The 12,055-nt window shown below is 42.9% G+C and overlaps 1 protein-coding gene across 1 annotated transcript in view; it reads left to right on the top strand.

Moving 5' to 3' along the window:
* Positions 1 to 12,055, top strand: part of LOC144104962 (venom metalloproteinase BumaMPs1-like) — a 41,521-nt gene that overhangs the window by 28,784 nt on the left and 682 nt on the right. The window contains exons 10-12 of the mRNA XM_077638191.1: positions 3,243 to 3,410; positions 5,234 to 5,369; positions 8,598 to 8,720. Coding sequence (XP_077494317.1) covers positions 3,243 to 3,410; positions 5,234 to 5,369; positions 8,598 to 8,720 — 427 coding nt within the window. The remainder of the gene's footprint in view (positions 1 to 3,242; positions 3,411 to 5,233; positions 5,370 to 8,597; positions 8,721 to 12,055) is intronic.

Below are 12,055 nucleotides of genomic sequence, written 5' to 3'. Positions count from 1 at the left end.
CAGGTGATACAGGAATGCCCAGAATATAACCAATTTCTATTTATAACATTCATAAAATTACGAGAAAACAATTGGCTCATTCCAAACTTCAACAGTCATTAAGGCATTGCAGAATCAGGGTACCGAACAGCTTTATATTAATATACTCGATTATATGTACAATGGCTGCATAGCTATCATAATATTTCATAAGGGCAGTTAAAATTCCATTAAGGAAGAGTGTTCGGCAGAGAGTCAAAACCTCGCCAGTGTTAGTCATCGCCACTTTATGGGATGTATTCAGAGGCCTAGGGTGTGAGCAGTGTAAAAATAAGAATTAATAGAGAATACCCAATTAATCGACAATTCAGGGGTGACATTACTTTGCTAAGTCACTCAGGGAATGAACTGAAAAACATCAACACTTAGTGAGGCAAACCAGAACCTTGAACGTAAAACTGAATGTGCAGAAAACTAAGTAATGCACAACGGTCTCAGAAGGAAAGAGCAGTTCACGATGGGTAGCCAGGCGCTGGAAGTGTCAAAGAAGCACATTTACTTAAGGTAGGCAGTGACTGCAGACCCGCACCACGACAGTAAAAGAGAAGAATAAGAATGGGGCAGAACCCAATCGGCAGGTTCTCTCAAGCAATGAGCGGGAGTTTACAAATACCCCTCCATGGAAATGTATATAACAGCTGTATCTTACAAGTACTTTCCTACGGGAAAGAAACGCGGAGGCTAACGAAAAGGGTTAAACTTAAATTGAGGACAACGCCGCAAGCAGTGGAAAAAATGATAGGTGTAACGTTAACAGACAGGAAGGGAACAAACGCCGGTTAATGACATTCTAAATGAAATCAAGGAGGAATTGGGCTTGGGCAGGCCATGTAATGCAAAGCCAGTATAGGGGTTGGTCATTTAGTGTAATGGACAGGATTGAAAGCTTAGGCAAGAGTAGCAGTGGTCGACAGAAAATTAGGTGGGCGGAGGTGATGAAAAAGCTGGCGGGAAAAACGTGGCCACGGCTGGCACTCGAAAGGGTTAATTATAAAGATAAAGGAGAGTCCCTTGTCCTGCACTGGGCGCAGGCAGACTGCTGATGATGATGACATGATTTTTGTGCTTGGTGAGACTGCTGTAGACGGACATGTATTGTATACGCAGTAAAAAAAATCTGTTAAAACTCATACTCGGCTACCAGCGGCGGCAGGTTCAATTCCAGGGTTGGCTCAGCGGTTGTACCAAGAACACAAATTGGGTTTTCTCTTCAGCAAATTGGTGGATCTGATAATTTTCGCATGTTGTTTGCAGTCCTATTATTACGCCAAGCTTTGGAAGGCTGAACATAAGGCAAAGATAATTGATTAGCGTAGAGTGGTAGCACAGTACAGAACCTAGAGGCCACAAATTTTCCATTACAGAGATAAGATTGCATTATATTGAGCGCATTAGATCTTCGTCGATATCGTTTGGACAAACTATTCACAAAGTAGTAGCAGGTATATCCAACCATGCTATTGACGGATCAAAAGTGGCTTGCAATGGTATGAAAAGCGAATACTTTGGAGCATCTACCTTCTGCCGATCTAAGATGGGTGAAAAAATAGTATTTGTTAAAAAAAATTCTCAGCATGGTCACGTGTGCGTAACGCGAATGTTCAGTTTAAGTCGTGGTATGACAGCAGAGAATTTTCAGTTTTTGGGCCTTCTCTTCTAAACCCACTTGCGATCCTCGAGTGCATCCACTGTAATACGCGCCTACTTGAGCACCGTGCCCCTGCCGCTCAGTATCGCCGGCTTTCTAATCCCGCATACGCACTGATGCAGCAGACAGCAGCAGCATCGTGGTGTCCTAGTAATTTCGCCGAGCGAGCCACTGCTGTCGGCGCTCGAGTGCACACAAACAAGGCGCGTGGTTGCGGGCGCAAAGCATGCATCTTGGTGCGATGCAAATGTCTGTGCTGAGAAAGGGGTCTACGCTGACGGCAGTGCCACTGTGGAAAGAGCTAAGATTGTTGTTGTTGTTGACCTCACACAATGGCACACACCCACAAGGGGGATTGGCCATAACCAAGCGGTGACTATTTAAATGACCAGTTGCATGTGGCAAGCATGGGATGACCTAAGAGCTGATGCACTGATAGATGAAGCTTCATCGTCTTCATTAAATTTGGACGCAGCTGACAGTGCCGCCGGACGCTGACGAAAGCGGCGCGAAACTCAGGAAGGAGCTGAAAACTAATTAACGCTTCAAAATATTGGACGCAATTTGCAGTATGGTAACTGAGACTACGTTTGCTCGCAGTAGATAGGTCCTTGCGGCTTTATTAACCCAGACCATAAATCTCGGAGGGCGACACTGCACTGCCGAGGGCTTTAAACGCTCGCGAAGGCCATCATTTAGCTGTCTCGTTGCTTAGAAACATGAAGACAGTCGCGCAAAAAGCGGTGCGCCGCTATAGTAGGCTGCTATTGAAGAGCAGGCATAATTCCACAGGTTGCGAGATTGAGATATTCGATCTGAGATGTCCGGGCCAGAGCTGACAGCCGACCAGTTCTTGAACAGCATCCCGCGACCATCGACCAGCTGGCCTGTCAGCGCCTGATAACTACGCGACGCCATACGAGCGGGAATAAGCACTTGTTACACATGCAGCTTTTCTGGTTTGTTCCGCTGCTCGGCGTCTTGATAAGGCGCTGAAAAGCCAGCTGGTCGATAGCCGCGCACTGCTGTTCAAGAACTGGTCGGCTGTACGGATAGACGCACACACAACATGGATACGTCACTCCACAAACACGTACAGGAACAGACTACACATATCTCAAATAAATCCAGGACGAAGACAAGACCTGTCCACACTTTGGGTTCTAGATTAAGTCTATGGTATAACCACTCGTGTGAATCGTAACGAAGACAGATCTATAGCGTTTGCTATAAACAAGACTTCTATCCTGCAAAATGTCATAATAATACATTGTAAGAGAAAACGGCTCCGTTCGCATGCACGTGAGTTCAAGAAAATATTGGATACGTATTGGAGGGGTTGGGGTGGATGGTGTAGACAATGTGGCATCAGTGGTCAGGTCAGCAGGATGGCCGTTGTGGATGCTGTGCTTACTGTGGACTCTGTTCGGCGGTGTAACTTCGGGAGGGTGCAAACTGTGGGAACGTTTGTCTTTCCAAGGTGTATTGCTTTTTTTGTCGGAGACACTGAGTGAACATATTGCCACTTGTTACGAAACGAGCCCTTTCGATGCAGGTTGGGAGCCCAACACGACGGATCAAGCAAGGTACCACTGGTGCCTGGATATGTGGGATCGGAACGTTGCTCATGGGACGAGGGATACCTGATGAGCTATAAGGATAAAGGCCCAAATCATCAGCGGTTCTCGGAGTGCAGCCTGCTGCAGATGAGTCTTGTGATAGCGTAAGTTATTCCCTGCAGAAATGTTTCCTTGCTGTAATTGATTTAAAAAAAAATATTCGATACAGTGTGTGAACATTTGAAAACGCGAATGTGTAAAAAAAAACACTCGTGCGCATGAAACAAACTCTTACTGTAGTGACCAACAACAGGATTGTCAGCGTAAAGAAATACACCAGGGATATCGAGAAATACTACATGTACCTATGAACGTTTGCTTTTCGAAAAATGCACACTTTACTGGGCAATAAATTAATTGTTATGGGAGTCATTGGAACCGAAGACGTTGAATAAAATGAATAAGGAAGCTTTAAGGTGCGAACCGAACAAGAAAGTAAAATTCAATAAATTCATAGATAATTGAGAGATAAAAGTTCGTGTAGGCGCAGCCTAAGCTCGTGAGGCCTGACCAATGAAAATGTTTGCATGATCAGAGAACTTCTTTGTGCGGAGGAGGACACAAACTGCCCAGAAGAGCATTCTAAGTGTGCGCAGGCCACGTACAGCCAGCCACTACTTTAATTGCACAGCGTGAGTGTCGACAAAGAGGAATGTCCGTCCGCTATCACGGCACAGAACGACATGACTGAGAATAACGCATGGGACAGCGTTTCACCCAGAACCGGTGTTATCACCTAGGCAGATCTCACTAGCCTAACATAGCCCCTGCCACGGTTAGCCCGATAGACAGGCCACGCTGCTTCCCCGATAGAACAGTAATGAGACGTTTGAGGGCTAGTGGGCTGCATTTGTATGCTAGTACGCATGAACTGAATAATATTAAAATCAAACCTACAAAGCGGGACAAGCGGACGATGCTATAAACAAGAAATGCGGACTTCGAAATTTTGTGTTTTTTTTCTTATGCCCGATTATTACTCATGTATTAAAACCCAGAAATTCTACAGAATCGCAATTTTCTATCGGGAGGTTCTTAATAAACGCAGTGTTTTTGCATATCATTAAATTTAGAGATTAAGAATCATTATAACCCACTGTAGATGTTTCTGCTACTTATTGTCAAAAAAGCCCCGCATTGGTTTTCTGTGACAATCCTAGCTACTTACCTTAAGATACCTTAAGATATTTCACAGTTGCCTCACATTTGAAAGTGATGCTCAAGTAAGTCTGCGTGTGCTGTATCTTATTCTCATTGTACTAAAATAATTTCTTCTTTTATATGGAGCGCTATTTTTCTAGGCAATTTCCCACTAAAAGACAACAGTCCTACTGAATGTAGTGTCTTCTCTGCTCCTATGCGCGGCATTTTTCTCACGGCTAGACAGCCACTAAATAAAAGGCTTCCAGGAGGCAATATGAAACAGGACAGGTGTTGCAATCCTTACACACCGGCAATCTACTTCACTTCGGGTTAATAGCCTGCGGCCTGCGTTAATCCAGATCTAGGAGTTGCGCTGATCTTCGGGACCTCTAATGCCTGTGTAGTTGATCAGTGGATGAGGGTTAGGCCGTCGCAATTGCGGTGTCTTGATAATGGAAGAGTTTAGGATACGAGGGGATTCCAACCGCAGGAAGAGACTCTCCGAGTCACGCTTATCCTCGTTGATTTTGGCAATTGTCACTGAGATAGAGCACTGATGTGTCAGCCTGTTGACGCTTGTGCAGTACTGCCTAACAACTGGCTGCCTTTGGATAAAGGCAAGAAAAGGGTAAAGGTTAACTTTGGCAAGATGACAAGTAGGTGGCCTGTGCGAGTTTTATCTAAAGGAGTAGATTTAATTCAGTGCGATGTGAATAATTATTATCAACAATTCTGTATTCAGTCATCAAAACCTAAGGAAATTCTTTTTCTGCTTTATTCCTAGATATCGAGGGAAAACGTGTTGGGTTGTCCTCGCAGTCGGAGAAGAGGAAGTGGACCTTTATCCCGGCGAAGTGATCTCCATTGAGAAAACCTGCAGGAATGTTTTTCCAGAGCAAAACAGAGTGTCCGCACAAATGGTAAGATATGATTTTTGGAAGGATGTGAGGAAAACATTCCCGAAATTCAATGACGACGCAGAGCAATTAAAAACGGGACGTGTGCAGCTTAGTTAAAGAGCTCTAAGTATGTGCTAGGCATTGACATCCTACCGTAGCCATAATGAAAGTAATGCCCATCGGAACTGCAGCACCGACAGCGTCCGTACCACGACGTCGGCTTGCGCTACGATATACCAGGCGTTTCAGGGAAGACTAAGCACTTTTCAAGAGTAGACTTTTAGGGGTAAAATTATTGCTTTTCAGCCATAATATTACCAGTGTTGGCTGACGCTGAAAAATGGCGAATGGTCTTGAGTAGTAAGCTGGTTAACTAATTTCTGACAACCGACTTTTTAACTATCACAGCTAGGCAACTGGTTGCAATTAAAGATTTCTAACCAGTCGTTTGTAATAGCCATACCAATTTTTAAAATTTCTACACCGTTATTATCATCTGCAATGTGGCTCGACAAAATATGGTTACATCGTGCCAAAACAGAGGCGCTTACGAAAAACATGCTAGAAAAACAAGCTTTCCAGGTGGCGTGACTTGTCAAAAAAGCCACATTTTGTCTGGCCACAGCGCCAAGGGTAATAATATTCAAAAAACGGATTTTGCTGTTACTAGCGACACGCTACAAAATTCTAACTGCAGCTAGGCACTGAATTCTTCTAGCCAAAGGTTTGACTATTTAAAATCAGTTCATCAACTTCGTATTTAGGACAATTTATCAATTTTCTGGTGTCCGCCAGCACTGGTAATACTTTGCTGTAAATGCCTTATTTTTCCCTCAAAAACCTTTTTTTGAGAATTACTTTTATTCTTCCCTGAAACACCCGGTATGTGGGTAGTATATTTTATATTATGACCTAGGTCGCGATGCCTAACGTGGCAATGACGACAAGGAGATGAATAAGCCGATTAATACTTAGCCGCCCTGACCTGCTTGGAAAAACTTGTGCCCTAAACGAAAGAAGCAAGTTCTGGGAGCGGACGAAACAAACATGAGCAACTAGCGATTGCCACTGTCGATATCACTGCTGGGCTTGCATCGTCACTTACGGTCCCAAGCAAGAGAGAAGCCACCGCGGTCAGTTTAGAGCCTCTGGGAACAATATAAACTCATAAACCAACCTATAAGACGACAGAACGGACCTCCTGCGTCTAGCAGCGGGCGATCTATCTACGTGCTGGAGGCGATAAACAGTGACAGCCGGTTAAATTATGGGGCACACAAAAACATCTAGGGCATAAGCAGAATTTTTTTTTGCAATGATGTCGTATCCATGTTTCACGCTCATATCGGTCGTTGCCAGACAGAACACTAAATGAATTAGGTGCGTCTACTTGTGTATAATTCTGAGTGAATGTAAAAAACTGATGAAAATCTGGAGTTTTTCACTACAATCCATCTGTTGCTTGATGTAGCTGGAGTTTACACGGCGTACTGTAAATATGAAAAGTTTGCACTGGGATTTATAGAATCTTGGAATACCGGAAAATGAGGCATGACCATTATTGCTGATGTCACAGTCCATTAATACTAAAAGTAAGTAGGAGAGGGAAGTGTGCACATCCTTTCTAAACTACATTAATGCGATGTAGGGGAGTTGCAGTAGAGGGAGATTCACTGCTTGAGTGGTCTTAGAGATTGTGTGTGCGTTGCATTCACCATTTCTGCCGCTTTTTTTGGCGTGAGTTGCTTTTGGTTTCATTTAGCAAAAATTTATGACACTCATGGAGCGAAGATGACGCCGAAGACAACGTCTACCGCACCGCCGCAACCAATGCCGTATAACCCGTCTAATGTTCATGAGATATGTATTCCTGCGCTAATAGCAAAATAAACTGATTGTTGGAAGCCAGCATGAAACAAGGAAAGGGCTTGAGAGAAACAGAAAGCCACCTGGTCGTCTAAAAGATTCCACGTGCGCGAAAAGAATATAAAGATTGTCTGTAAATGGCATTTTATACCACAGAAAGCTCCTCCATCCAGGAACTAAGGTGGCGTAATACTGATTATTAACGGATGAAACTTCTTAAAGGGTCTTGGTAGTAATCTGTGAAATCACTTGTAAAGACGCATTCCTCACATGAGGAAAGGTGAATTTCGCAACTCCGTATTGTCGTCACCATGATTATCACTAATTACACTTTCCTTTTGTTTGTTTTAACCATCCACGTGGCAGGCGGCAAGAGTGCTGAAGGTTCTTTGGCGGGGACGAATGTTTGAATACCAACAAGCGTCTACGGTTTATTTAAACGCTGCGCACGGTTACAGCTGGAACTGAGAGGCGGTAGGCGAATCGACAGCATTGGTTTCTGTAGCAGCAAGCGAACGTCACAAGCTAGCCGGGTGGGTGAACGGGTCATACGGGTCTAAGCGAGTTAAGGTCGCCATTAACATCAGCGAGATCGACTGTAGGAAAGTGGCTGCCATCAACGGCGAATCGTTGTAGAGTATGCGGCACGGGTCCTGCAAGGTATTCATGCTGGTAGTTATTCTAATCAAAGATACAGACAATAGATTTGATTTATGCGAAACTTTTGTGACTCATGCAACAAGGTTAATAAGAACATCGACTTTATATATATATATATATATATATGGTGAACGCTCTCAAGGTTCGCTTACACGCAAAACATAAATGCCCACGAAAGCAGGAGACTGGACAGCCGTCGCCGTAGCTCAGTTGGTAAGTTGCACCAATTTGGCAATAGAAATTAAAAAAAATAATAGAAACATTCCCCTATGCACCTTGGTTTCGGTGACTGTTGGCTTCATAAGCGCTGGTCAACACTGTCAAGGTTCGCGTGCACCAAATAAACATAAATACCCACGAGAGCAGCAGATTGGACAGCCGTCGCCGTAGCTCAGTTGGTAGAGCACCGGACGCGATATTCGGAGGTCGTTGGTTCGGATCCCACCGGCGGCATGATTGTTTTTATGCTGCTTTATAAGTAATTTTCTTTAAGCGATTTATTAATCTAAGTAATATTATCCTACTGATAAGCACAACACATTACAAAAAAAAACGTTCCCCTATGCACATTGGTTTCGGTGACTGTTGGCTCCGTTCATATATATATATATATATATATATAACGTTGTGCGAGAAGCATTTTCTTCATGTATGCATGCAGCTTGAACAATCAAAGAGGTGTGCATAATTTACCACTGGTTGTTCTGTATGCAAATTTTGTAGATTTATCCCAAGCCCGACGAGTGCAAACTGAAGTGTAGTTATCAAGTGGAAAGAGGGCAATACATATATACATACTCACGAAATGCGACGGCACCAGACTACGCCCCCTGTGGAGCAAATAAGGTAATGGAGATTTATGAATTTTTTTCGTGCAGTTCTGAAGCAAAAGAATGTGACTTATAGGCTTCAGCTTTGTACCTGTAGTAATATAATATCATACTAATATAGTTTTTTAACACAATGTACTTCTCGAAAGTAGTGCTAAAATAATTCGGTGCATTTTATTTTTGCGAGGATTTCTCCTTTTCAAACCGGCTGGTACCACTGTTCAGGAGGCGAACAGGCATCAATAATAAACAAAAATTCGCGGCTGCTGCCCTAACACTAGTGCTGCCTAGTCGGCCATCCGCTGAAACTCGCGGTTCTCTCCGCTCTTATCTTTTGAAAGCATGCCAGTTCTGACGGAGACCAAATTTCAATAATATTATTTGCAAGATTGCATAAACCATGCTCAATAACTCGGCACTATGCAACGTATTATTTGCAGCTGTTAGGGAAGCTCATTGTTTTAGTAAACTACCTAAGTAACTACTGCACGTTCCTTAACCGGCAAGCCACGCAAACTTCACCTGATCTATGTTATTTCTTGGCATCTCCAATGCAGCTTCACTAGGCTTTTTAACTCGATTCGCGCGCTACACAGCTTATGAAAGTCAGGGAGTTTAACTGGAAATTGATAGTTCATAAAAAAATTTTACAACGTCCACTGAATGCAGTCAACATGCTAGCGCCTTCTTTCATAATTTATAACTTCACTTGCGACGATTTTGTTCATTAAGGCTCTTAATAAATGGATGCATTACGACCTTTGAGTAGAACAAGCAGTTTCAAATTTCATTAGGCCTGAATCTGAGTAACCGAAAAACGGCTGCAAAGTGAGGCCCCAGTTGCGCCTTCTTGGCGCTTCCCTTCTATATTTGAAGTTTAAGTACTGAACACGCGGCAGTTTTACAGCTGCGCTAAATTGAGCACAGGGTAAAATACGAAGCCTATTTAAATGTGTAGTTTACGTCAAAAAGTCTTAAAAAGATCAGGTGCCGCATCCTATATGCTGTCCATTTTCCATGGTCGATTTCGCGTTCGTTTGGCTCGCATATCGCAGCCAATGGCAGCAACTCGCCAGGTCCGGTCGCCTGCTATTCACAGAGCAGTGAGATGCACCTCACCATTGGTTGCATATCGCGGCCAAAGGCAGCCAGTGTCGAGGTGCGGTCGCCGACCACCAAATGGTCGATTCGCTTCCTACGGGCTCTTGAAAGGCGCGGGTATATATGAATGACCAACAAAATGGCACCAAATGGACGCGAAATAGACAATTGAAAATGGACAGCTCATCGAATATGGCCCCAGGTGAGGTTTTTCAGGAAATCTTGTTCAAAGATACGGTTAGCTTACTTTAGCCAAGGACTATACTCAGATGTTATAGCGTGTTATACAGTCGGACACCCCTTTTTACTCTTAATAACAATCATGTAGAACAAAGATGCTTTTCTTAAAATCAGGAGTTTAATCTTTTCCAGTTTGCTGCGACATACTTTTGAGGTGCTACATTGCCATCTTAATTGGCAGTTACTTCTGCGTCATTTTCAAAATGACATCTTCAGTCTGCGTGTAACGCAAAATATTTTTTCATCATCGTAATTTTTTCACAAAACAAATAACAGCGGTATAGCAGGGTGGGTTTAGCCAGCTTAGCACTTCATATTGAGGTGCTAACAAAATTATAGTTCAGTACCTGTACTCGAACGGTGCACCTCTTTCGTATACTTTGGTACTTTTAAAGCCACCTTGTGGATGGAAAGCCTTAGATAATCTTCATGAACAGCAGGAATGAACTGAAGACACCGCTTTCTAGTAAATTCAAGATATGTGCTATCTGCCGCATGGTTTCTTCGACTGCAACTGTTGACTCTGGCATGATGCATTTTCCTGAAAGTGCCTTTTCAAGTAAAAGTAGGGTTGGAGGCAGACTTTGTCTCCTACGATCGAATACCAGAAACTTGGAGGCCGGAATCAGAGTTTACTTTAAAAAGAAGCGCAAAATGTAATAGCCGGATTGTAAAAAACATTTACGCAGTTTTATAATCACGGTGTGGTTATATAGGTAGATTGCTGCACCTGATCTCGCTGCCGCTTTCAGGCTTCCTCACGAAAGCAGGAAGAGTCTGCAGATTCGAATACCTTAGGCAATAATTATGTAATATGAGTATTTCTGTGTATTCTACCCTATGTTCATAAAAGGACACGGGAGGCAAGAGCCTTGTTAGGATATATAAGATTGAATCCAAAGGCCTTTGAAGCTTAAGGTAGTCATGAAATTCAAAACTGTGGAGAAGCTTTAGCATACATTTATGAAGTTTAATTTCGTTGTCGTGTTAGAAGAATACGCTTCTAGCTTCGAGGTATGGGCGTAGCAGTAGGTAGGACAGGAGTAGAAATGAACCGCGTTGTAACCATTCGACCTTATATGTTCAAAGAACGTGTTCACTAAGCGCCGCATTAACGACACTATCTCTGCCGAGTCGGCAAGGTTACGTGAAACTCATAAATAAACATCATTGGTGCGCTTACAGCGAGTTCACACTTGTGGTTGCCAATATTTCTCTGTAGCGACAAAAACAGAGCGGGTCAGTCTTTTCATCTAATATGCAGTGATCAGTGGGTATAACAAACAATAGAAAATGGGTTTCATGATACAGCTAGCGGAAAAAAACAGCGCAGAACGAACGAGACACAGAGAGAAGGGCAAGACATCGTTTGCGTTGTATTTTTTTTTTCGTTTTTTAGGGCTCGTTCGTTTGGATCTTTCTCATAATTATCAATTTGCACCAACTTGCCTGACTTTTGCTTTGCTACAGTTAATCTCTTTTACGTGTCTATTCACAATCTTATTCAGGATGATTAGAGTGCACAAAAGCATTGAATAATTGTATACCTTCTTTCATGACGCGAGCAGAATTCAATCTTCACAGCTAAACTTCATGTTTATCAATATGTCTACGTTAAGAGGATTTCATTAGACGGATTTTATAGTTATAGCTAGTTTCTGAGAGCCAGTAATAAAAGATCAAGTGTTAGTCATCGGATATTGCAAGTCGTTTTGTAATCGTTTGTATTCCATTACTCCAAACCACCCTCCTTATAAATACCCCCTTCGGCAACACAGAAACTTGGTCCCTAAAACACGGTCAAATTACGGGAAACGAAAGCTCGATTACCAGATTCCAGTCGTTCTCAATAAATCATCTTTAAGTGTCTTATAAGAACACATTTAAAAAAGACATCAAAAGGTTACAAATCAGCACTGACTCAATATAATTTAAGTTTTTACTTAGCGTAGCATCTCTTATTTTCGTGTCATGCTGTTTGTGTGTGTGTTTTCTTTAGTGACCTACTGC

Source organism: Amblyomma americanum, chromosome 9 (genome assembly GCF_052857255.1).
Source record: "Amblyomma americanum isolate KBUSLIRL-KWMA chromosome 9, ASM5285725v1, whole genome shotgun sequence".
In the NCBI taxonomy this organism is placed as follows: domain Eukaryota; kingdom Metazoa; phylum Arthropoda; class Arachnida; order Ixodida; family Ixodidae; genus Amblyomma; species Amblyomma americanum.
Note: the sequence above shows the minus strand (reverse complement) of the source record. Positions and strands in the feature narration are given on the sequence as shown.